The 26,158-nt window shown below is 37.7% G+C and overlaps 1 protein-coding gene across 3 annotated transcripts in view; it reads left to right on the top strand.

The window, feature by feature from the left end:
• Window positions 1-8,259: 8,259 nt before the first annotated feature.
• The window catches only part of KDM5A (lysine demethylase 5A), an 88,428-nt gene continuing 70,529 nt past the window's right edge, over window positions 8,260-26,158 (top strand). For 2 of the 3 annotated variants that reach the window (XR_003914883.1, XR_003914884.1), the window contains exons 1-5: window positions 8,260-8,867; window positions 11,333-11,410; window positions 13,052-13,174; window positions 23,354-23,524; window positions 25,494-25,628. Coding sequence is in view for 1 of the 3 variants with exons in the window: in XM_029955846.1 (XP_029811706.1) it covers window positions 8,703-8,867; window positions 11,333-11,410; window positions 13,052-13,174; window positions 23,354-23,524; window positions 25,494-25,628 (672 nt within the window). In the remaining 2 variants the exon portion in view is untranslated. The remainder of the gene's footprint in view (window positions 8,868-11,332; window positions 11,411-13,051; window positions 13,175-23,353; window positions 23,525-25,493; window positions 25,629-26,158) is intronic. The other variant, XM_029955846.1, reaches the window with a different exon arrangement.

The following is a 26,158-nucleotide window of genomic DNA, read 5'->3' as shown; positions in this document are numbered from 1 at the left end:
ACCCTCTCAAATTACTCTCACCGTTTATTCTTAGCATCACATGCTGGTTTTTCTTTTTATGGTGAAAGAACTATTACCTTCCTGGGATAATTAACTTTTCATTATCTCAGCACAGATAACTGCAGAGTAAACTTCTGCTTTCTCTTATTTGTGTAGGAACCATGGGCTTCATAACAATAATACATATCATAGTAAAAATAAATATAACTGAAGGAGCATGTATTTCATATGCTTTCGATCCTCACTTAATGCTAAATTTAAGAAATAATAGCTTTTGCCCTCTGAGAGATAACAGAAAAATAGACAATGCCCATACAAGCACACTAAAGGAAATAGGAATACCTAAAAAGCATGTACCTGTCCAGGGAGCCTATACTGGGAAAACAAATAAATTACTAGTACCTATGTTTCAATTTTGAAAAATCACAGGACAGAGAGAAGATAGAAGACTGATATTTATTATTTCCTTTCTGGTTTATTTGTATTTTTTATTGTCATGTGTAGATTGGTGCATAATATTGAACAATGTCTGTATTATCTGTCCTCTATGAAAACATCTGCAGTATAGAAAATTATTGTAAGGTCTTTGACATAAATTTGACTGAATCCAAACCAAATATGAGAAATACCTGACCTAGTTTTTTGGGGTTTTTTTTATATGGCATTTGACTTTATTCTTGAATTCACCCAGTTTGTTAAGGTAGAAGTTCTTGGCACATTACTTTACAAATTATGCTAATATTTTGGTAAACACAGATTTAGAGATTCAAATGAAATGTTTTGCCTGTCTAAATTATTTTTTATGGTACATTTCTAAGTTCCACTAATGGGGTGCCTGGGTGACTCAGTTAGTTGAATGTCCGACTTAGGCTCAGGTCATAATCTCTCAACTGGTGAGTTCAAGGATCCTCATAGGGCTCTGGCCTCGAGCCTGCTTCATATTCTCTGTCTCCCTCCCTCTCTCTATCCATCCCCCACTCTCACTCTGTTTCTCTCAAGAATAAATAAACATTCAAAAAAGTTCCACTAATTATTCTAGGGAACAAATGTAATTTTCCATTTATTCTCATTTGGAAAAGAGGATATCAAATTAAATTCCAAAACTAAATCAGAATCCATCAAAGATAGCAAAATACCTTGCAAACTGAATAATACATTATGTTATTTTATTAATGCTTTTAAAGTAAACTCTACCCACAACATGAAGCTCAAACTCACAAACCTGAGATCAAGAGTTGTGTGCTCTACAGACTAAGCCAGTCAGGTGCCCCAAACAAGATGATCTTTAAAGGATATTCATAATTTTACTGCTGAACAGAATAATTTACAATGCACCTAAATGTATTGATAGTCCTGTGCCTTGCCTTATCTGCTGAGTACAAAAAAATAGGTGATTAAGAATCCATTAAAGGTCATATATAAATAGTATCTTGGGCAAACAAGCTGTGGGTACTTGAAGGGAAGGTAGACATAGACCACGAATATTCAAATAATCTGAGTGGAAAGTAGTTGTTGATACTTTAATGAAGGGAGGAAAACAGTGATAATTTACAAGTGGTTTCTGTAGACCTCAATTTTAAGTGCAAATATTTTCACTAATTATCTCGAAGAAGAGATAAAACAAAAACTATCAATTACATATGAAGAATATGTCAAAGTTTTAAATTTTTTCAAAAATTGTGGAATTTTAAGACAGTAGTGAAGCCAATAATAAAATTTAATTAGTGTGTATTCTAGGAGAAGAAATTGTATTCTAGGATAAGAAAAGGAAATCACATATAGAAGACCTTTGGTAAAGAAGCTACATTTAGAGGCACCTGGGTGGCTTAGTCGGTTGTGTCCAACTCTTGGTTTCAGCTCAGGTCATGATCTCACAGTTTGTAAGTTTGAGCCCCGCATTGGGCAGTGTGGAACCTGCTTGGGATTCTGTCTTCCTCTCTCTCTACTCCTCCCCTGCTTGCTCTCTACCTCTCTCTCAAGAATAAATAAAAATTAAAAAAAAAAGAAAGAAAATCCTTTAAGAAAAAGAGGCTATAGTTATACCAGAATTTTGAACATAGAGACAAAAAGATCTTTCATTTATTTTTCATTTTTCATTTAAAAAATTTTTAATGTTTATTCTTGAGAGAAAGACAGAGACAGAGAGAGACAGAGAATGAGCAGGGGAAGAGCAGAGCGAGAGAGGGACACAGAATCTGAAGCAGGCTCTAATGCAGGGCTTGAACTTACAAGCTGTGAGATCATGACCTAAACTGAAGTCAGACACTTAACTAACTGAGCCGCCCAGGCACCCTTAAAATATCTTTTATTTAAACATTAAGATATAGAAAAGGAAGTTATAAAGGAAAGGATTAATTCAATAATTTATGGAAGCATTTCATAAGAATTAGAGATAACATACAAGCCTTTAGTTTATATCACTTTCAATGGCTCTGGTGGGCAAAGTGATCTAAAAGATTTTTTTTTAATTTTTTTTAATGTTTTATTTATTTTTGATACAGAGAGTGACAGAGCATGAGAGGGGGAGGGGCAGAGAGAGAAGGAGACACAGAACCAGAAGCAGGCTCCAGGCTCTGAGCTGTCAGCACAGAGCCCGATGCGGGACTCGAACCCACGAACGTGAGATCTGACCTGAGCCGAAGTCGGAGGCCCAACCGACTGAGCCACCCAGGCGCCCCTCTAAAAGATTTTTAAATGCAACATTTCAAATGATTATCTCCTTATTAATGTTAAGATAAAGAAAGAAGAAACATTATAGGGGCACCTAGGTGGCTCATTCAGTTGAGCTTCCGACTTTGGCTCAGGTCATCATCTCACGGCTCATGAGTTCAAGCACCCCATTGGGCTCTGTGCTGACAGCTCATAGCCTGGAGTCTGCTTCAAATTCTGTGTGTGTCTCTCTCTCTGCCCCCACCTCTCACGCTCTGTTTCTCTCTGTCTCAATAATAAAAAAAATTTAAAAAAGTATTTATTTATTTTTAAGAGGGGGGAGGGAGAGAGAGAGAGAGGAGAGAGAGAGAGAAAGAGAGAGAGAGAGAGAAACTGAATGATAGAAGGGCAGAGAGAAAGAGATACAGAATTTGAAGCAGGTTCCCAGCTCTGAGCTGTCAGCACAGAGTTTGATGTGGGGCTCGAACTCATGAACTGTGACATCATCAGTCCCCAAAGTGTGGTCAACAGATCCTGATTTGTCCCCTGACCCGTGTTGGTCCTTGAGGTATTTTCTCAATGTCTGAAAGTCAAAATTATTTTCATATTAACACTAAGATGCTATTTGCCTCCTTTTTTTAATTAAAAAATTTTAATGGTTTATTTATTTTTGAGAGAAAGAGAGAGACAGATCAGGGGAGAGGGAGAGAGAGAGAGAGAGAGAGAGAGAGAGAGAGAAAAAGAATTCCGGAAGCGCCTGGGTGGCTCAGTTGGTTAAGCTTCCAGGTTCGGCTCAGGTCATGATCTCACATTTGTGGGTCCGAGCCCCGTGTTGGGCTCTGTGCTGACAGCTAGCTCAGAGCCTGGAGCCTGCTTTGGATTCTGTATCTCCCTCTCTCTGACCCTCCCCTGCTCGCACTGTCTCTCTTTGTCTCTCAAAAATAAATAAAAATCATTAAAAAAAAAAAAAGAGAATTCCGACCAGACTCCACACTTATCAGCACAGAGCCTGATGCAGGGCTCAAACTCATGAACTGTGAGATCATTACCTGACCTGAAATTGGATGCTCAACTGACTGAGCCATCCAGGAGCCCTGTTTTTGTCTGTTTAATTTTTGTTTTGATTTTACCATTGACATTTGCACTGCAAAAGCAGCGGTGGGTAAAACTACTGGTTCCTCAGCATGAATCATGGCAGTGACACCAAACTGTACTTATAGTCATTGTCTTCATGGCACACACTAATGGTTTAATAATAATAATAATAATAATAATAATAATAATAATGTCAGTTTCATTTAAATATACCCATGATAGGATGCCTGGGTGGCTTTCAGCCCTACATCAGGCTCTATGCTGACAGCATGGAGCCTGCTTGGGTTCTCTCTCTTCCCCTCTCCCTTCCTCTCCCCCATGCTCTCTCTCTCTCGCTCTCACTCTTGCTCTCTCTCTCCCTCCCCAAACTTTAAAAAAAGAAAGAATGCCCATGATGAAGCAGTAAAAATGATTAGTTTTAATAAACCATGACTCAACATGTCTTTAAAAAAATTTTTTTATGTTTATTTTTTAGAGAGAAAGAGAGACAGAGCATGAGCAGGGGAGGGGCAGAGAGAGAAGGAGACACAGCATCCAAAGCAGGCTCCAAGCGCTGAGCTCTCAGCACAGAGCCCAAAGAGGGACTCTAACTCACCATTTGCAAGTTTACAACCTGAGCTGAAGTTGGACACTTAACCAACTGAGCTACCCAGGCACCCCTCAACATGTCGTTTTAGTAGTCTGTGTGAAGTAGGAAGTACACATAAAGAAGGCAGTTTTACTATGTAGAGAAGCGGGAAGGTTTTCTCAAGAAGAAGTACTTATAAGCTAAACTAGCCTAACAGATAAACTATGGCTATGTAGGCCAGAAGATGTGGCACACTCACACACACACACACACACACACACACACACACACACTGGAATATTACTTGACAATAAAAAATAATGAAATCTTGACATTTGCCACAACATGGATGGAATTAGAAAGTATATTATTTAAACAAAATAAGTCAGAGAAAGGCAAATGTCACATGATTTCAATGATACATGGAATTTAAGAAACAAAACAGATGAACATAGGGAAAAGGAAGCAAAAATAAGATAAAAACAGAGAGGGATACAAATTGTAAGAAATTACTACAATAGTGATTCTCAAAGTGTTGGGCATAAGGGGTGAGGGTGGGTGATACCCACTGAGGGGAGTATCTGAATCTCATGTGGGTAGAAGTTTTTCCATCCCCAGTAGAGATATTCACTGCCTTTCTCTTACAGACTCACTGCTAAAGTGACTGGCACAGATTTTTTGGGCATATTGAAGCAAATAAATGATTGAGGATAATCATGGCATGAATTTAAATACTAGTGAGACAGTTTAAAGTACTAGGTAAGTATAACTTGAAAGATCAAATGGGAAGTAACAGGGGCAAATGGATTGGTTAAGCGTCTGACTTTGACCTCATTGGGTCATGATCTCATGAGTTTGAGCCCCGCATCAGGTTCTGTGCTGACAGCCTGGAGCCTGTTTTGGATTCTGTGTGTGTGTGTCTCTCTCTGCTCCTCCTTGCACTATCTCAAAAATACATAAAGGTAAAAATAAAAAAATTTTAAAAACAAAAGGAAAGTAGCAGAAACAAAACTTCTAGGAATTTGTGTTTACTCTGAGGATCAATCAGGGCTTTGCTGCTCTGTTAGTAATATAAAAGAAGATGATTATACTTTAATTACACATTTAGTGATTATTTCAGTATTACTTGATTTACTCATAATTTCATTATTTCTTTCGTGAACAGTATGGATTTCAAAAAATTTTTTAAATGTTTTTATTTATTTTTGAGAGACATAGAGAGACAGCGGGAACAGGGGAATGTCAAAGAGAGAAGGAGGCACAGAATCCGAAGCAGGCTCTAGGCTCTGAGCTAGCTGTAAGCACAGAGCCTGATGTGGGGCTCGAACCCGCAAACCGTGAGAGCATGACCTGAGCTGAAGCCGGATGCTTAACTGACTGAGCCACCCAGGTGTCCCTAATATGGATTTTCAGATTTAAATAGTAAAAATTTGATTTTTAAATCAGATTTTATTGTGACTTATTATAATTGTATGTGATGAATCACATTTTTCTTTCTCTATGCTCCTTTGCAATGTGATATTATTGTTCTTCCCATCAAGATATGTAGTCCACTTCACTGTCTTCTTGAACCCGGGCTGGCCTTATAACTTGCTTTGGCCAACAGAATATGACAGAAGTGATCTAGTACATTTTGGAGCCTAGGACTTAGGCCTAGCCTTCCATTCTCATACTCTTGGAATGTTAAGATCATGTTATGAAAAAGCAGTCTATCTTACCCAGGATAAGTCATGTGGAGAACTGAGGCTTCCCAGGCAACGGCCAGCACCTCCTGCCAGATCTGTGATGAGGCCGTATTGGATCCTCTGTTGGATCCAGTTGTCAGATGTCTGCAGCTGCACAAGTGAGCCCAGGGGAACCATGAGAACACCAGATTGCCAACCCACAGAATTGCAGTAATAGTTTTCATTTTTAACCACTAAGTTTTTTTTAGCCATTAAGTTTTGAGGTAGTTTGTTACATAACGAAGGCTAACTGAAACAAATGTTTGTGTATGGGGTTTAGGCTAGTAGAGTCTTAAAATTTGTTATATGGAAATGTAAATGAGGCAATGAAACACAAAGTGAATTTACTGGGCAAATGCATCCACTCATTCAACAGATATTTATTTAACAGATATTTATTGCATGCCTTCTATACACCAAGCAACATTCTAGGAATTGGGGCTACAGTGGTCAATAAAACAGACCTTGCACCTAACTTCATATAGTTTACAGTCTGAGGAAGAATGAAAATGAAGCAATTCCAAGAAGTTTGATAAGGAAGTACAGGTTGCTGTTGGCTAAATGACTTTAAAGAGTTAAGGAAAGCTTTCCAGAGGAAGTGATATTTAAGCTGATATATTAAAGATGAGTAGGTCAAAAAGGGGATATATGAAACTGTGGGGTGGGGTCAGGAGAGTACAAGTGTGTTCCAGACAGAGGAAACATTATCTGTGAAGGCTCAGAGGTGAGAGAAAGCAAGGTGCATTAAAGCCACCACAAAGCTTGGGAGTAAGATGGCAAGTAAGAAAGGAGTTTGGAATTGTTGAGTTTGGTGATGAGGGGACAAGGTGGATTCTGGATTTTAGACAAAGCAATCTGACAACTGAGTGAAATGGGATTTGAGAGGGGGTAAGAACTGAGCTATCATAGTTCAGGTGAGAGAGAACTTAAATTAGGATAGTGACGATGAAGAGACATTTTGTGAATTTAAGATTTTTAGGTGACAGAATCTCTAGACACCTGATTGTACATAGTAAGGGAGGAGTTAAGGATTAGTTCTAGATTTCTGGCTTAGGCAACTGAGTAGATGGATGAAGTCATTCATGGAAATGGGAAACACTGAAAAAACAGTAGGTACTTGAATTAGCCACCTGGGGTTGTCTAGTAGGTAGCTAGATGCACCGGCTGCTGCTGCTGCGGCTGCTGCTGCTGCTGCTGCTGCTGCTGCTGCTGCTTCTTGTTTTTGAATTTATTTTTGAGAGACAGAGACAGCGCATGCAGTTTTGAGAGACAGAGAGAGACAGCGCGAGCAGGGGAGGGTCAGAGAGAGAGGGAGATACAGAATCCGAAGCAGCTCCAGGCTCTGAGCTAGCTGTCAGCACAGAGCCCAACGTGGGGCTCAAACCTACGAACGTGAGATCATGACCTGAGCCGAAGCCGGACGCTTAACCGACTAAGCCACCCAGGCGTCCCTAGATGACCTGTTTCTAAATCAAGAGAAAAATCTTGGCTGGAAATAGTTTTGGTTTTCATCAACCACAGTTGGCAATTCAGGTCCTGGGGTAACTGAGATTGCACAGGGAGTATGAAAAAAAGCTCTCGAAAGGAAGCTTTCCTTAAAATAAACATGTAATACTAGAACTACCTTTTCACAGTGTTTTCTTCAGTTCTTACTACGTTATTTTCCACAATTTGGAGTGGTAGAAATGTACACTGGCACAGAAATATTTGACAAACAGGATCAGAAGGTTGGCATAGCTTTTACAGCCTATTGAGAAGTTTATGAAGCGTGTGGTAGCGGAGTAAAGTGCTTGCTGTTGAGATGATTCAGGGTTGTCAATTGCTGGAACAGGAAGGTCAAGAGCGGTGGCTTCCATATGTACCAAAAACAATTCCTAGATGATGACAACGGCCGGCTGGCAAGATTTGGGGGATAGATTAGAACAGAACCTGTTGTCATGGAGATGAGGTGGCTATAAATTAGCCTGAGGAAGATCATTTGGAAGAGATACTAAGAGTTAGAAGACTGAAGAAAGAGCAATTGCTGAAAAAGTTGATTACGTGGAAAAAGACAAGTACGTTAAAACAAGCCGCGATGCCAGTGCCAGCGAGCCAGGCTCGCGGAAGGCAGACCGAGTTTGTTTTCGTGTCATTTATACACAAAGGGGAACAGAACCCTCCTCACCGGAAGCAGAACCTCTGCCCTCTGGGCTATTACACATTCCTCCGCGCCGGAAGAGTGCGCCCCTTCTGAGTTCTGAGTGCTTTCCCTCCACCGCTATCTTTCCTAAAGGAGATCTTGTGCGACCTCGGGGGTGTGCCGCTTGAAGTCATCGGACAGCGCAGAACCTTCGCAGTCAAGGAACCACACTGGGTTGCCAACAAAAGGAGGAAGAAGGAAGGCGAAACGACGAGGCGTCTTGTTGCTGCGGAGGGATTCTGTTTCTGTGGTGGCGGAGGGATTTGACAGTACACTAACTTCCGGAAAAGTCCTGACCCAGAGAGGAAAAACCCCCGAAGGAAACAATAACAAACGAGAAGAGGAAGCGAGTGTGGGGTTCCTGTGTTGAGCGGGTCTTGCCCCAGAAGATGAGCTTCGGCCCCTGTCAGGAGACGTGAGAGAGTTCGGTGGGCTTCAGCCAGCCTTTCTCCACCTGTTCCCCCACGGGGACCCTCCGAGTATTGCCATGGCAGGCGTGGGGCCAGGGGGCTACGCGGCGGAGTTCGTGCCACCTCCGGAGTGCCCAGTCTTTGAGCCTAGCTGGGAGGAGTTCACAGACCCACTCAGCTTTATCGGCCGCATCCGGCCTCTGGCGGAGAAAACCGGCATCTGCAAAATCCGACCGCCCAAGGTACCGGGAGTCTGAGGAGAAAGGGAAGGGAGAGTGCTTTAGCTGTACTTTTTCGGTGCTTCTGCCCTTTCACATTTACTGTCTCTCATTTCTCAACAACTGGAAGCTAAGTTTGTGGATGTTCTTGCCTTGGTTTCTTTTGTAGTCTTACGTAGGCACGTCTGAACCTGCGAGTGGAGTTCCTGGGGCCTTTCCGCCTAGAACTTGGGAACTGGTACTTTTCTTCTCCTTTGACTGTAGCAATGGTAACAAAAGACTTCAGGCCTTTCGTTGTCCGAGAAGGTGTTTGAAGTCTTATGACATGACGTGTCTTACCTTCGTGTACTGTACTGTCTTCTAAGGGTGCTATAGTAAAAACTGCCTTTGAATTGGTATTTCTTTAACCAAGCCCTATTAATGCTTAATTTATTAAATATTTGGAGGTCTCATCTCAAGGCTAAGGTTTCTTAAACCGTAATCTGAGATGTAGTTGTCCCCTAGGATGATATTACCAAACAAGAGCCCTAGACTCAGTTGCCGCATTGAAAAAGTCTTCCCAGGGGAAGAGAAGGAGCAGCATTTATTATAGAGTTTGGAGATTTAAGAGGAATTGGTCAATAATGGAGGTGGAAGAAAACGTTGAATCTTTTGATATAGGGAGTCCAGGTTCACAGATTTATCAGTTGCAATTACAGCAAATAACTGTATCGGCTTTTTAAAACAATCCTCAATCTTTAAAGTAAGGAAAGCAGATACTACCCCCTTTGGGGGGAATTAGTGCCCCAAGAGGTTGAGTGATTTGCTCAAGGTCAAAAGATTTTTTTTTTTAACCCATAAGACCAGTGTTTTTCCAAATGATGTTCCTGCCTGGCTCAACCAGATCCTTGTTAAAATGCAGATCTCTAGCCCTCATTCCTAGACTAGAAACAGTTTCTGGATGTGAAAGTTCTAGAATGTGCTTTTCTAGCAAGTACTCTTAGATGATGCTTTCTGCTCATTGAAGTTTGAACTGTTGCCTTCGGTATTTCTTAAAGGGACACTTCATGTTATGTTTTGTCTACTAGTTCTAAGAATAAAAGGTGAAGTGCTGTTCTGCGTGTTGCATTTGGAAAGTGTCTGCTCTCACCACAAACTACCACAGTAGTGTGCACCACAGAGAATAAAAAGAGTTTAAGATGGGATGGGGGAGGACGAGCTAATTTAGCACCTACGGATTATTTCACTTAATATTCTTTGAAGCCCTAATAGGTAAATAACATCCCGTTTTATAGGTGAGACAGGTCTGAATAAGTTACATAACTTATAAATATATGATCTTGGGTGTGTGACAAAATAGATTTTGAACCTAGATCAGTCTGTTTGATTCTGAAACCCAGACATGCTACTAAACCTGTTTATGTTTAATGAATTTGATTAAGATTTGAAACTATCAATCACAAGCAAAGGATTAAAAGCTAACTGCCATGATTGATGTGCATTGCCATCCTCCAAAAGCTTCATTTAACTGTTTATCAAAATTACCTAATACTGGCAAAAATTTTAAGCACTGAAATTTTTCTTAAACCATATTTTCATCTATTCTGTTGTATTTATGAATTAGAAATTGTATTCAGGCTTCCTTTAGATGAAAAATAATTGTTTTTTATTATTTAAAAAAGATAGAAATAATATACCATCTCTTTGTATGTCATATGATTACTAAAAATAAAATCTTGTTTGCAAGCAGAATTTAATTTCAATATTGGTGGATTTCTTTAGTTTCCAAGGTAAGAAAAATTTTTTTGACTACTTCTCATATTTTTAAGTAGATTTACTATTATTTAGGCCAAATCAAAGTATGTTTTCAAAAACCCTGCTCAAATTGTGCTATCTCATTTCAGTTACATCACAACTCCAATCTAGAATTGTGCTTGCTATGTGGATTTGTTTACTTTTTTCCCCCTAATATTTGGGTTCTGAGAAACCAGGCTTTGAACAAAACATTTATGTAACATAGACTGTAAAGTGCTGTGTCACATTACACATGAATAAAAAAATATATCAAATTATATAAGTACTTTAAAAATTATTTTTTAATCTTTAATTTTACCCTTTTTAGTTTCTTTCAAATTCTATTTTCTTTTTAATTTGGTAAATTTGGATGTTTATTAGACACTGTTGTGATACATGAGCTCATTGCATTCCACTTGAGTAATTGGGGAAAGCATAATATTGCATTATAAATAGGGGGATTGTTGAAATTTGAGGAGGATTTATAGATAAAGTAATTTCAAAATTAGAATATAATAGATAAGTGATTGGAGATAAGTGGTATTAAAATTATATCACCTGAAGATCACCTATCTTTCTGTTTCTACCATGAAAAAGACTTAAAGTTGACCTGCTGTCATTGTGATTTGTGGCTACTCATCCCTTAAATTAAGGGAATAAATCATGCATTCTTTGTTTATATATCAGTATGTTTAATAAAAAATCTTTCTCTTTAGGATTGGCAACCTCCATTTGCATGTGAAGTAAAAAGCTTTCGTTTCACTCCCAGAGTCCAGCGCCTGAATGAACTTGAGGTGAGTGTTACATCGCCATTTCTGCTTCCTGATTCATTGTTTATGCAGGGCTCCAGTAGAGAACTTTGAGAAGCTTATGTACTAGGGCTCAGAATTAATGTTAATTGAGATTGAGTGGAAGGAAGTTTCTGATAAAAAAATTGTAAAAAGTCGTTGTTACAGTTTTTCCACTTCACTGGGATTATGGGAAGCTATTTTTTTTTTTTTTAATGGGGAAGCTGTGTTTTTCATAGTGGAAATACCCAGTGCTTACCTGCAGAGACTTGGAGTTCTCAAGTTCTACTTGCTTTAGCACTTACTGTTCTATGAAAATTTTATGTTAATGTTGGAAGATTCTGTTTCTTGGTGTCTTTGGAAAGTTAGGTTTTAGGGGCACCTGGGTGACTCAGTCAGTTAGGCGTCAGGCTTCGGCTCAGGTCATGATCTCATAGTTTGTGGATTTGAGCCCTGCGTCGGGCTCTGTGCTGACAGCTAGCTCAGAGCCTGGAGTCTGTTTCAGATTTTGTGTCTCCCTCTCTCTCTGATCCTCCCCTGGTCGTGCTGTCTCGCTGTCTCTCAAAAATAAATTTAAGAGGGAGACACAGAATCCGAAGACAGTCTCCAAGGTCAGAGCTAGCGGTCAGCACAGAGCTTGGGGCTCGAACCCATGAACTGTGAGAACCCATGAACTGAGATTGTGACCTGAGCTGAAGCCGGACGCTCAACAGACCGAGTCACCCAGGCGCCCCAAGGTTTTCCTTTTAATATTAGTCTCGGAGTGCCTGGGTGGCTCAGATGGTGAAGTGTCCGACTTTGGCTCAGGTCAGGATCTCACAATTCGTGGGTTCGAGCCCTGCGTCAGGCTCTGTGCTGTTAGCTCAGAGCCTGGAGCCTGTCTTCAGATTCTGTGTTTCCCTCTTTCTGACCCTCCCCTGCTCACGCTGTCTCTGTCTCTGTCTGTCTCTTTCTCTTTCTCTTTCTCTCTGTAAAAATAAATAAAACATTAAACAAAAATTAAAAAAATATTATTAGTCTCTTTTACATTTTCTAAATTGAAGTCTATTAAAATATTACTGTTTTTCCTGTCTGCTGGATTATCAGAAGATACTTCAGTGTGGTAGAAAACTGTTTAGAGTACAAAAGGGAAATCTCAGATACCTGAGGTTTAATGTCATAGTAAGGTGCTTTTTTTCTCTTGATTTTCCTGAAACAATAATTTTCTGAAAATTTAATACTTTTTTTTCCCTTTAAGTTTCTTGCAATTAGATAGTTGATGAAGGATCTTAATATCCGTTGGGTGGAGAGTTAGTGTACCTGAGGTATGCCTAGTTGGTACAGATAAAATGATAGAATGCTTAGAAACAGAATAATTCAATTTATTACATTTTTGCTCAGGTTAATTAAGCCACGTCTTAGGAAAAAAATTGCTTTGGTTGGTAAAATATGAGAGTCTTTCTCATACATTAGAGCGTAAGAGAATAAAGTGAATTGCCTTAGTGAATAAAGTTTGTTAGTATTTTGTCTATTATTGCCTTATTTTACAGGGTTGGACCAAGCAATATGAATTTCTTTAGAGAAATGAGTACCTTTATTAAGTAAAGCTCATTTAGTTTCAACCATAACTTAATTCTATTTCTAATTTTTGTTTTTTGATAATCTTAGGCAATGACCAGAGTGAGACTGGACTTCTTGGATCAATTAGCAAAATTTTGGGAACTCCAAGGATCTACTTTAAAGATTCCAGTGGTGGAGAGAAAAATCCTGGATCTGTATGCTTTGAGTAAGGTGAGGCTTGTACTTGGTTTAGAAATTGGAGCAAGCCTAGTGAATCTGTGAAATTAGGAATTTCCAATAAACTTGATGGAAAACATTGTTTCTTATGTAGGATTTGTTTGACAATGAAATGCAAGCATGAATAAATGTAAATGACAGATTTTGAGGTTATCTTTAAAATTTTATAAATTGTTATGAGATTTAACATATATAACGATTCATACTAGGAGGCTCTGATAAACATACAAAAGAAATGATGCCAATCTACTAATACTGTCTTGTGTTGAGGGTACGATGTCTTATGTTGAGCTTGTTATTTTTATCCTACTTCTGAATTGAAAATTTGTTAGAGATTCATGTTGCTCACCATTCTTGTGTGCGGTACATAGCAGTTGTGTTAGTACCTATAAGGAGTGTTAACTGAAGTGAGCATTATCCAGAATGAATAAGAGCTTGAAAACTTAAGGGTGAAGAGTTTAGACTAATTTTTACCTAAACTTAATTTTGTAACATTATATTTCCTAATGTGAAAAGAACTGACCTGCAACAGTATTTGAATTACCTTGAAAACATGTTTTGTTAATATAATAATAAAAATTTATGTATGTTCTGACTTGTGAGTGAAGACAGCTTGATTATCTGAGGAATTTTGCAAAACATCTATTTTTGAGCGGTCTTTCATGTTCTGTGATTGATGTACTGTGTTGAAATAAAAAGTTATTCAAAGTACAGAGTTAATTTTGGCGATTTCACTTTCAAGGGAAAATGAGACAAACATACTTAAATTATTTTTTGTGCGCGTCTGGGTAGCTCAGTCAGTTAAGTGTGTGACTCTTGATTTCTGCTCAGGTTATGATCTCAAGGTTCATGAGATTCAGCCCCAGGTTGGGCTCTGCGCTTACAGCAGTGTGGAGCCTGCTTGTGATTCTTTCTTTCTTTCCCTTTCTCTCAGCTCCTTCCCTGCTTGCACTCATTCTTTCTCTCGAATAAACATAAAAAAATTTTTTTTTGGTAACACATTTTTAAGGCCACAAATTTAGTATTTTTTGAGATAGATGAGCGCCCATGCACACATGTGAGGGAAGGGCAGAGGGAGAGGGAGAAGGAGAGAGTTAGAGAGCGAGAATCTTAAGCAGGTTCCATGCTTAGCACAGAGCCTGACACAGGTCTTGATCCCAGGACTTCAGGATCACTACCCGAGGCTAAATCAAGAGTTGGATGATCAACCAACTGAGCCACCCAAGCACCCTGTAATGCATTTTAAATTTAGTGTCGGGTCAGAATGCTCTAAAAATTCTGGGGTGTGTAGTCTTATGCTAAAATATGGTTCTAGGCTTCTTTTAGTTTAATAACGATGTCAATAATTGAACACCAGCCTGAGAATTAGCTAGTACTGTTGTATGAAAATTGATGATTTTAAAGAACAAATTATATGTGAATATGAGGGATGAGTTTGTATCTTGTAGGGAACCACTAGGATAAAATTTTGTGTTTTAAGGGGGCACCTGGGTGGCTCAGTTGGTCGAGCATCTGACTTTGGCTCAGGTCATGATCTTGCAGTTTGTGAGTTCAAGCCCCACGTCAGGCTCTGTGCTGACAGCACAGAGCTTGGAACCTGCTTCAGATTCTGTGTCTCCCTCTCTCTCTCTGCCTTTCCCCTGCTTGTGCTTTCTCTCTATCTCTCTCAAAAATAAAATCTTTATAAGAAATTTTTTTGTTTTAAGAATTCTGTTTTGGGGGGGGCGCCTGGGTGGCTCAGTCGGTTAACGTCCCGCTTTGGCTCAGGTCATGATCTCATGGTTTGTGAGTTCGAGCCCTGTGTCGGGCTCTCTGCTGACAGCTCAGAGTCTGGAGCCTGCTTCTGATTCCGTGTCTCCCTCTCTCTCTCTGCCCCTCTGCTGCTTGTGCTCTTTCTCTCTCAAAAATAAACAAACATTAAAAAAAACTTAAAAAATTCTTTTTTTTCATTTTTACATTTTTATCAAGTTAAAGCTTAATTATTAAGTTTTGCTGTGTGATGCTGTTTAAAGTTCTGAATATGATTGGTTCAATTTAGGTAGTTTAAATAAAAAATATTTTCAAATATTACTTAATCATAAATAACAATAGGATTGTGGTAATCTTTGGCTAAAACTCCATGTACCTTGGTTTTATGGAATCTGCTAGAATAAGTATTTTATATAAGCAGATAATCTGTTAAATTGAAGTTGTTCCTGTATCAGTAATTTTTCAATTAAAAGGTAGATGCCTAAAATAAATAAACATTAAAAATTTTTAAAAAATAAAAAACATAAAAAAGTAAAAATGAAAGTAAATAAATAGATTGAAAAAAAGAAAACACTTGGAGGATATCTGGGTGGCTCGGTTGGTTAAGTGTCTGACACTTGATTTCAGTTCAGGAAATGATCTCATGGTTCATGGGTTTGAGCTCTGCATCGGGCTCCTGTGCTGACAGCGAGGAGCCTACTTGGGATTCTCTCCCTCTCTCTCTCCCCTCTCTCCCTCTCTCCCTTTCTCCTTCCCTTTCTCCTCCCCCCCACCCCGCTTGTGCATGCAAGTGCACTCTCTCTCAAAAAATAAACATTAATCTGATGGTAAATTAGATTGCATTCTTGGTTTTATTGAATTGTAGCATTTCAAAAGTAGAAAGGGGCTTTAGAGGTCACCTAATCTGAATACCTAGTTGTTCTGTGTAATATTTTTCATCTTGCTAGTTTAACTCCATCTTGAGAAACCCAATTTCTTTTTGTGCAAAGAGAAAAACTACTAGTAAAATATAGCTCATTTAAATACTTAAGAGAATATGTTGAAAATATATTGTGATTAAAGGTTAAGTTTGATAGTCCTAGTGTTTATTGGAGTCTCGTCTTTTGAGTACCCATGGACACCTCTTTCCTCTAATCTTTGGCAGTGCTTATAAACCTGTGGTGTAGAGCTAAGAGGTAGATAAGGTTTGTTTTGTAGTTATTTTGTTCGTACTGTATAATACTTTGTTTCCCAAATGTCACCCAAATGGTGAGATTGCTGCTTCTCACCACGTGAACTTTTCCCCTTACATTGGGGTCTAACTAAGAGTGCAGTGCACACATCTTAAATGGACAGCTGGACAAATCTTTACATATGTAAATGTATTCACTCAGGTAACCACCACCCCGATCAGGACATAGAACATTTACAGGCTCTAGCAGGCTCTTTCGTCTCCCTTGTGGTCAGTACTTCTCCCCAGAGGTAGGTAATCAATATTCTGACCTCTGTCATTGGGTGAATATTTCATTACCATGACATTCTACTTTGTAGCAAGAAGCTCAGGGTGAAAACTACAGAAAATATTATATATATGAAAGTTCTGATGTGTTTAGATTGTTAGGTATGCTCTTTACTTAAAAAGAGAAAAGATTGTATTTGGCTGACAGCTGGTAAGCATCTCTGGCATCGGTGTAATTACAGACACGATTTTGAAACACTTTGCTTCCCATTATATCCCAAAGGGATATAATGATTCCCACTACTTTATAGTGGGAAGCAAATTTTCAGTCTCAGTCATTAGTTGTCAATTTGATGGTTTCCTGTGTTGATTAAATCATTTGTCTTTCTTCCTGGCTATTATTTTTTATTATAAAAAGTATTACTTGGAATGTGTATGATTTAATGGAGTTTTACATTAATAATTACTGTTTATAATCAGTGCAGCAAGGAACATTAGTTATAGTCCTTAAAAGTTTTTTGGCAGTGTAATACTTTTTAAAATATAAGGCTTAAAATGAAAACCAACATTCTTCCCTCCCCACCTCTTCACTCCCATTCCTAGTTCTCAGAGCTAATCACATTCAATTCTTTTAGCCCTTTAAAATTTTTTTTTTAAATGTTTATTCATTTTTGGGAGACTGAGAGAAAGAGCGTGAGTGGGGGAGGGGCAGGGGAAGAGGGAGACATAGAATCTGAAGCAGACTCCAGGCTCTGAGCTGTTAGCACAGAGCCCAATGGGGGCCTTGAACTCATGGATGCGAGATCATGACCTGACCTGAAGTCAGGTGCTTAACTGACTGAGCCACCCAGGTGCCCCTAGCCATTTCTGAAGATTTTGGTTTCTGTATTTCCAAGTAATATAGTCATGTTAGTTCATTTTTCGGCTTTAAGTATTATACGCTATGTTTCTACTGTTAAAGATGAAGAATGGGTGTGAGAAACCTAATTCCTTACATACTTCCTCTCTTCTGTTTTTGTGTAGTTAGATCAGCTTTTTATTAGTGAAGCATTTTCACTTTGACTGTAAATGCAGATATTTGTACATGAGCCTTGTAGTGTGCTATGATCGTTTCCTTATAGCAATTTTTATCTTCCTTGTTTTCATTCTGTAAGATTTTTTTTGTAACCATCAAATATTTATTTTCAGATTTTCCAGCAGCATTGTAAATCTCTCCGTATGCTTTACCTGTTAGGTAATCTGTCAGTTTCATTTTCTTCTTGGAGCCAGTCCTCTGCAGTTCTTTTTTCTGCTCTAATCCAGACTGCTTGTTTTTTAAGGTCAGCTGTCGGCTTGGAACTTCCTTCACCATTATCATTCTGGGAATTCCCTTTGCCTCTATCCTTCTTTCAGACCTTCCTATTACTTGGTTCACTCCTATTTTGATGAAGCATTTCTTCAGTTAGTTTCATGAGCAAGGAGGTAAATGGAATGTAAATTTTTTGTTTATCTAAAAATGGTCTACTCTTACACGTTAGTGGTAGTTTGGTGGCGTTTAAAAGTCTAGATTGTAAATTGTTTTCCTTTAGCATTTTGGAAGCTTTACTCCATGACCTTTCAGCTTCCAGTGTCACTGCTGAGAAGAATGATGCTAGATTAATTCTTACTTCCTCTTATGTGGCTTTCTTGCTCTTGAAGACGTAGAATATAGTCTTTATTCCCAGTGCCTTGTGATTTCACAGTGGTATATGCATTAGTATGTGTTTGTCTTCATTATATACATACATGTTTGTTTCCTTATTTATTATTTTGCTTTTAATCACATTTTTAGACACGTAACAGGTCGACATCCATTTCTTGATTTTTTTATATTTAAATGACATTTTTTTTTTTAGTGTTTATTTTTAAGAGAGAGAGAGAGTGGAAGCAGGGGAGGGGCAGAGAGAGTGGGAGACACAGAATCCGAAGCAGGCTCCAGGCTCCAAGCCATCAACACAGAACCCCATGTGGGACTTGAACTCACAAACTCTGAGATCATGACCTGAGCTGAAGTCAGATGCTTGACCAGCTGAGCCACCCAGGCGCCCCATTCCTTGATTTTTGATCTTTGTTCATCTATCACTCTTACAGTGAAAGCCCAGAATCTTCCACACTAATTTTAAAGTCCAGCTAAACATTCAATAATGAACAAAGCAGTTTAAATTTACCTTTTATTTTTGTCTAAGTCTTTAAATGGTTTATCATAAGTAGGGTGAATCATTCTAGTCAAGTATTCTAAGACTTTCATCCTTTTGCTGTCTTTCTCAGTGGCATAACTGTGGAGGAGACATTGCCAAGCAAAAGCAAACTTTGGTAGCACTCCATCTCAGATCTGATTTTAACTCTATGTAATGTGCCATATTGTTTTCCTTCATTTATACCTAAACTACTGCCTTCTTTGTAGCCTTTCTAAACCCTCCTCCATGAAACCTCTTCTGTAGAATGTCCACTTCCTCATTTAATATGTGTTTTATTTTATTTTATTTTTTAAAGTTTATTTATTTATTTTGAGAGAAAGTGGGAGCCAGTGGGAGTTGGGGGTGGTGGGAGAGAAAATACAAGCAGGCCCTGCACTGTTAGTGTAGAGCTCAACTCAGGACTCGAACCCACGGACTGTGAGATCATGACTGGAACTGAAATCAAGAGTCTGACAACTAACTGAGCTACCCAGGTGCCCCTCCTCATTTAACATTTTTATTGCACTTAATAAGTTTTTAAATCTGAACTTGTGTCTTTGAGTTCTTGTAGCTTTTTCTGTGTTTTTGTATTTGATAATTTCTTCCACTTTTCTCTCTTGAACTTTTATTAGTTGGCTGTGAGACTTAAAACTTGATGTAAGATTATTCGAGTATTACACCAATCCTATAGTTTGCTTATCTATTTCTCTTAGGTTAGAGTCCCTTCTTTTCAAACTCTGTGAAAGTAAATCTCTAGTTTTCTGAGGGGTTAGAGAGCAATGGTTCCCTGGCTGTGCTGACTGGAGGAGGTCTAATTGCTTTTATACAGTTTTTCAGCCAGTCCTGTTCTCTGTTTATTGGCATCTCTGATTTTAAAGGTATTGCTGCTTCCATTTCTTAAGTCTTTCTAGGTTCTGTTTTGGAAAAGCTTCGTCTTGGCTTTCTTCTGTTGAAGGTACTTGGTTTGTTTTTGGTTCTACCTGCTAGATTTTCACTTCTACATCTGCTTTTTTCTTGGTCCTTTGCCTTTTTGTTCCTTTACTGTCTTTTTAATGGAGGCTTGAGAGGGAGCTTTAAAGTAGAATACTACTACTTTATGTCTGTTAAAATTCTCTTGCTAGCCAGACTTAGTTTTACATTGGACTGAAATTTTGGCCTTGATTAACATGACTCTGGTCAAGTTTTGATTGAGGGCTAGTCTCCATTTTGTTCAGTTTAAATGCATAGTATCTTTTTATAGGGCACAGCTTGTAAGTGATATTTTTCTAGTGACAATGGCCTGATATATTTCATGGCAAAATGTTTGGAGTAAATGTTTTATATTTTGAAATTATTCATGATAATTCTTGACTCTCTCAGTCGAAGAAAACCAAGTGTGAAGTTTTGTGTGTTTTGATAGCATCAGGCCCTGTTAGGTTGTTAGAGCATTGTATGCATGAAGCCAAAGTCATAGTTTTGATTTCTTTATGAGATAGTTTTATCTTATTTCTTGGCCATACTCTGTTCTGGCTGTTATTTTCACAGCTGCATGCCAGTAATCATCTTAAATGTGGGTGGAAAAGCATGGCTGGATCCATGATGATACATCACTTCTAATGGAAATTGAGCTCGAAGAGCTTTGAGTATAGAGCATTATGTAATGTAATGGTGATAATTGTATAGTATAATAAAGATTACTGAGAGAGCTTCTGTTTCCTTTTGGACTTCTCCCCATTGCTTCAGTCTCATTGGCTTCCTCAAACACTTGAGGGATTTTTCTAACATGGGGCCCTTGCTTTTACTATTCCCTGTATATCTGCTTGGGTAACTGTCTCACCTTGAAAGAATCTGCTCACATTTCATCTTTATAATGAAGTTTTTTGTGGCTGTTTAATACTTCAATTAACACTCACGCTGATACTCGTGAGGCCTTTTAACTGGTTTTTAAAATTTCTCCCACAGGATTTATCACTTTAAATTTACATATTTACATATTATGTTTATTGCCTGTTTTTCAGGCTAGAATATAAGCACCATGAGGGCAAAGATCTTCGTTTTATTCACAGATGTATCTCAAAAACCTGGAACAGTAGCTGTTAGTATAGAAACCATGGAAAGATATGATGAAAGGAACTCGGCTTCATCTGCTTACTTTCAGACAGCCCTCTAAAACACCTTCATTGTGTCTTCCTCACACTGCAGAATTAGAAAAACAAACCTTTTTCTCTTTATAATTTTCCTTTGGTTAATTTCAGGAGGGGCTTCTCTGAGGATGTGATAAAAGAAGCTAAAGAATTAGAGATGTGTTCAGCTCTTGTGCATATCAACCTACGTGTTTTCTACCAAGCTTTCACATAATTCTGAGGAGGGAAATTTTGCTTTGGTATAGGTTCATCTTTGTCTGTAATAGCATTGTAGAGCACAAGCGCTGAAAACGTTTGCTTATTTATAGCCCACATACTTCCTGCCCACACACATAGACATTATAATACTGCTCACATTGATACAGTGCTTATTTTGTCCTGGTTTTTCATGTTTTATTTAGTTTGTCTTCACAACTCATAATAAAGTGTGGGTGCTGTTAAATTATTAATATTTTAATAATAGTGAATACTCCAAAACACAAATTACATAAGTTGCCCAAGGTCATACAATTATTATGTAGTAGAGCTGGAATTTGAATTTTGGAAATCTGGCTCCAAACTTAGCCTTTTATAAAAAATTGTGGTAAAATCTATGTAATGTAAAAGTTATCATTTTTTAAGTGTGTAGTGGCATTAAGTACATTCAAAATGTTGTACAACAATCTTTGCTTTTCATTTCCAGAATTTCCACTCTCCCTTCAGACCTCTATTCTACTACTTCTCTTTATAAGTTTGTTTATTCTAGGTATTTCATATAAGTAGAATCATAAAATATTCATTTTTGTGTGTGTTTGTCTTACTTTCCTGAGCACAGTGTTTTCCAGGTTCATCATATTGTCACATGTATTAATTTCATTCCTTTTTAAGGCAGAATAATATTCCAATGTGTATATATATGTGTGTGTGTGTGTATATATATATATATATATATATATATATATCACATTTTGTTTATTTGTTCATTTCTTGATGGACCTCTGGATTGTTTCTACCTTTTGACTCTTGTAAATAATGTTGCTGTGAACATTGGTTTGCAAATATCTGTTTAAATTTAACTGTTTTCAGTTCTTTTGGTTGGAATTGTTGGGTCATATGATAGTTCTATATTTAATTTTTTTCTTAACTTTTTTTTTTAAAGTAAGCTCTGTGCTCAATGTGGGACTCAAACTCACAACCCTGAGATAGTCTGCTCCACCATCTTAGCCAGCCAGGTACCCCTCTCTTTTCACCGTTTTTGATACAGAGAAATACAGTAGTATATACTCAGAGAGGAATTTTTTTTTTTTGAGTTCAAATAATTATGTCACAGTCCTTTTTATTCCATTGTTAGTCAACTGAAGACTGTTTGAGATGTTCAGTATCAACTTCTGGAAGATAGGGAACCCGGATACATGTGTATTTTATATAGTGCTTTTTAAAAAATATATTTATTTTTGAGAGAGTGTGAGCAGGAAGGGCAGAGAGAGGGGGACAGAGGGTCTGAAGTGGGTTCTGTGCTGACAGCAGCCTGATGTGAGGCTCGAACTCAACGAACCAAGAGATCATGTCCTGAGCCGAAGTCATATGCTCAACTGACTGAGCCACCCTGGTGCCCCTGTTTGGTGCCTTGTTTGATGGGAGCATTCAGCCAAATTGGCCAATTTAGCTTATCTCTGTCTACATTAATACATTCTGTGCTATGTTCTCTCTGCTACTATAATCTGATCTTTTTCCTATCATTCCTTCATAATCTTCCATGTAAAACTTCTCCTTTTGAAAAAATATAGCTTTTTCCAAAATATCCTCTGAATCCATTGTTTGCTTGACATTTTTTTTTCTTTTTTCTTTTTTATGAGGGGTGGGAGGGACAGAGGGAGAATCCCAAGCAAGCTCCATGCCCCATGTGGGATTTGATCTCATGACCTTGAGATCATGACCTGAGCCAACATCAAGAGTTGGATGATCAGTTGACTGAGCCATTCAGGTGCCTCTGTTTGCTTGACGTTTTTGTTAAATTTTGGAAGGTATTTGGTACGTTTTCCAATTTCATGATTTATGTTCATTTTGTGTACTATATAACTTAATTTGTAACTTAATTTATTCTTTAATTTTTTTAAATGTTAATTTTAGAGAGAGGAGAAAGAGAGAGAGACAGAGTGCAAGCAGGGGAGGAGGAGAAAGAGAGACACAGAACCTGAAGCAGGCTCCAGGCTCTGAACTGTCAGCACAGAGCCTGATGCAGGGCTCAAACCCATGAACTGTGAAATCATGACCTGAGCTGAAGTTGGACCCTTAATCGATTGAGCTACCCAGGCACTCTTATAACTTAACATTTATTCTTATGTTCATTTTGGTCTGTTTTTAATTCTTATTTTATATTTTGAGTTCCTTGTGGATAGTGAGGACATAAGCCTGTTTAGGTTTCTCAAGGTATGTAGTGTACAAAGTGTAAATTCATTAATGTTTTTGAGTGCGTAGCTCATTGAAAATAGACATATTAAAATTTCAAAAAATTATTGTCTTTATTTCGTACTTTAAGTGTTGACAACTTATAGTTTTATCAGATATTTATGGAAAGGTAATTAGAAATCTAAGCTCAGAATAATTTTTGTATTTAGCAGGCAAGATATAGAGTCAGAGTACATGAATCTATGTTTCTTTCCTTAAATACTGTTTACTTTGTTTTCAGATTGTTGCCAGCAAAGGAGGTTTTGAAATGGTCACCAAGGAGAAGAAATGGTCTAAAGTGGGTAGTCGCTTGGGATATCTGCCAGGAAAAGGAACTGGGTCTCTTTTGAAGTCACACTATGAAAGAATTCTCTACCCATATGAGCTTTTCCAATCTGGTGTCAGCCTTATGGTGAGATGCATCTTTTTATTTTTTAGGAGTGGATAAATCCAGTCTGCCACATTTGAATGTTAGGCTGTGTTCACCATAGCAAGTTAGCAGTTTGCTAAACATTGCAAGCTAAAAAAATTTCTCCTGGTACCAAAATTTGGGATAGCAAGGTGTAGTTGAAAAATTGTAGCTGTTTTTGGTGGTTTACAAGGTATAAAGGGCTAATGGGAATGAAGGGTATTTTCTTATTTATTTAAAATAAATCCTCATGACTTAAGCTTTTTGAAAAATTTCTCCTCTTGCTTTCATGTATTTTTTTAACAGCTTTATTGAGGTATAATTTGCATATCATAGAATGCAGTCATTGTAGATACAGTCAGTAAGCTTTAATAAATTATGTGTTTATGCAGTAATCACCACAATTCAGTTAGAATATTTCCATCAGCCCAGAATGTTCCTTTGTGTTTAGTTCTAGTTTGTTCCTGTTCTTACCCTAAAACCCAGATAACACCTGATCTGCTTTCTGGCTCTGTAGTTTTTTGCCTTTGTAGAAATTTCACAAAGATGGAATCACACAATATAATTTTGTGTCTGGCTTTGTGAGCCTAATGTTTCTAAGGTTCATCTATGTTTTAGCCTGTATTAGTACTTCATTCTTTTTATGGCTGATAATATTCCATTGTATGGATATACCATATTTGTTTATCCATTTACCAGTTGGTGGACAGTTGGATTGTTTCCAGTTTATGGCTATTATGAATAAATGCTATGAATATTCATGTATAAGTCTTTGTGTGGACATATGTTTTCATTTCTCTTGGGTAGATACCTAGGAGTGGAATTGCTGGGTTATATGGTAAGTTTATGTTTAACTTTTTAAGAAACTGCCAAACTGTTTTCCAAAGTGGCTGAACCATTTTACATTCCCACCAGTAATGTAGAGGCCTCCAGTTTCTTCGTCTTTGCCAACACTTGATATTGTCAGTTTTTTTGCTTATAGCTGTTCTAGTGGGTGTGTAGTGGTATCTCATTGTGGTTTTAATTTTCATTTCCTTAATGATCAATGGTGTTGTGCATCTTTTCATGTGCATATTAGCCATTTGCATATCTTCCTTGATGAAGTGTCTGTTCTGGTCTTTTTTTTTTATTGGGTTGTTTGTCATACTTGTTTTAAGAGTTTGCTATATAATCTGGATACAAGTTCATTTATCAGGTATATGATTTTACAAATACTTTCTGCTAGTTTGTGGTTTACCTTTCCATTTTTATAATGGTGTCTATTCAAAGAGTAGTTTATTGATTTCCCTCCTCCCTGCTTCTATGGATTGTGCTTTTATTGTCCTAAGAAATCTTTTTCCTAACCCAAGGCCCCAAAGATATTCTTTTTTGTTTTCATCTAGAAGTTTTATAGTTTTAGCTTTTATATTTAGGTCTGAGATCCATTTTCAGGTTGTGTGTGTGTGTGTGTGTGTGTGTATAGTATGAGGTAAAAATATACGTTCATGGGGAGGGTTGTGTATGTGAATATCCTGTTGTACCAGTGTCATTTAAATTTTCCCATTTACCTTAACACCTTTGTTGAAAATCAGTTGACCATAAATGTAGGTTTATTTCTGGTCTCTGTTTTGTTCTTTGATCCATGTATTTAGCCTGATATCAATACTAAGCTGTTTTGAATACTATAGCTGTATAGTAAGTCTTGATATCCAGTAGTATAAGTCTCCCATCTTGCTTCTTCTTTTTTCAGAATTTCCAAACAATTTGCATTTCCACATAAATTTTAGGACTAACTTCTCAATTTCTACAACAAAAGCCTGCTAGGATTTTGATAGGGATTGTCTTGAATCTGTAGGTTAATTTGGTGACTAGAACTATCATCTGCTTTCATATAATTTTGGGGATTTATTGGAAATTTATTATTTTTCTCCTGATTCTTAAATCTGACTTCTTATCAGTGAATCTGCTCTCTTTGTGTGCTCTGATTCTTTAGGGTGTACAAATGCCTAATTTAGATCTAAAGGAAAAAGTAGAGCCTGAGGTTCTTGGCACTGATGTCCAAACTTCCCCAGAGCCGGGCACAAGAATGAACATTCTGCCAAAAAGAACAAGACGTGTCAAGTCTCAGGTATCAGCTTCCATGGGTCATTTTTAACATGCGACTTAAGTGCTTTGTGCAGAACAGTTACATGGTTATTGGAGGCAGTCACATACTGTTGTTCTTTAGAACTTGAAGAGCCCTGTCTTTCATTTACTTTTACAGTGAACAAGGGAAGAAATTACAAAATTCAGTCTGATTTGATTTAGCAAGCTTCTTGTTAATTTTGGACAGTTTTTGACAGGGATGACAAATCAGAGAGGGTGATTCTAGGTATTGTAGGGCCGGCATTATAGACATGCTAATGATCTATAATATATTCTATTTTCGTGGTTAGTAGAAGTGAGAGGAGTAGAAAAGGGTGATATTTTATTTTTCACTCATTCCTTTATTTATTTTTATTTTTTTATTTTTTAAATTTTATTTTATTTTTTTTACTTTATAAAGTTTCATATTTTTTTAACATATGCAATTATTTTCCATCATTTACAATACAGTAAATACACTGACACTCCAAACAGAAAAGCAAAGTAAAAAATCAAAACCCCCACTTCTATTTC

Source organism: Suricata suricatta, chromosome 10, assembly GCF_006229205.1.
Source record: "Suricata suricatta isolate VVHF042 chromosome 10, meerkat_22Aug2017_6uvM2_HiC, whole genome shotgun sequence".
NCBI classification, from domain to species: domain Eukaryota; kingdom Metazoa; phylum Chordata; class Mammalia; order Carnivora; family Herpestidae; genus Suricata; species Suricata suricatta.
This window is presented reverse-complemented; position numbering and strand designations above follow the sequence as displayed.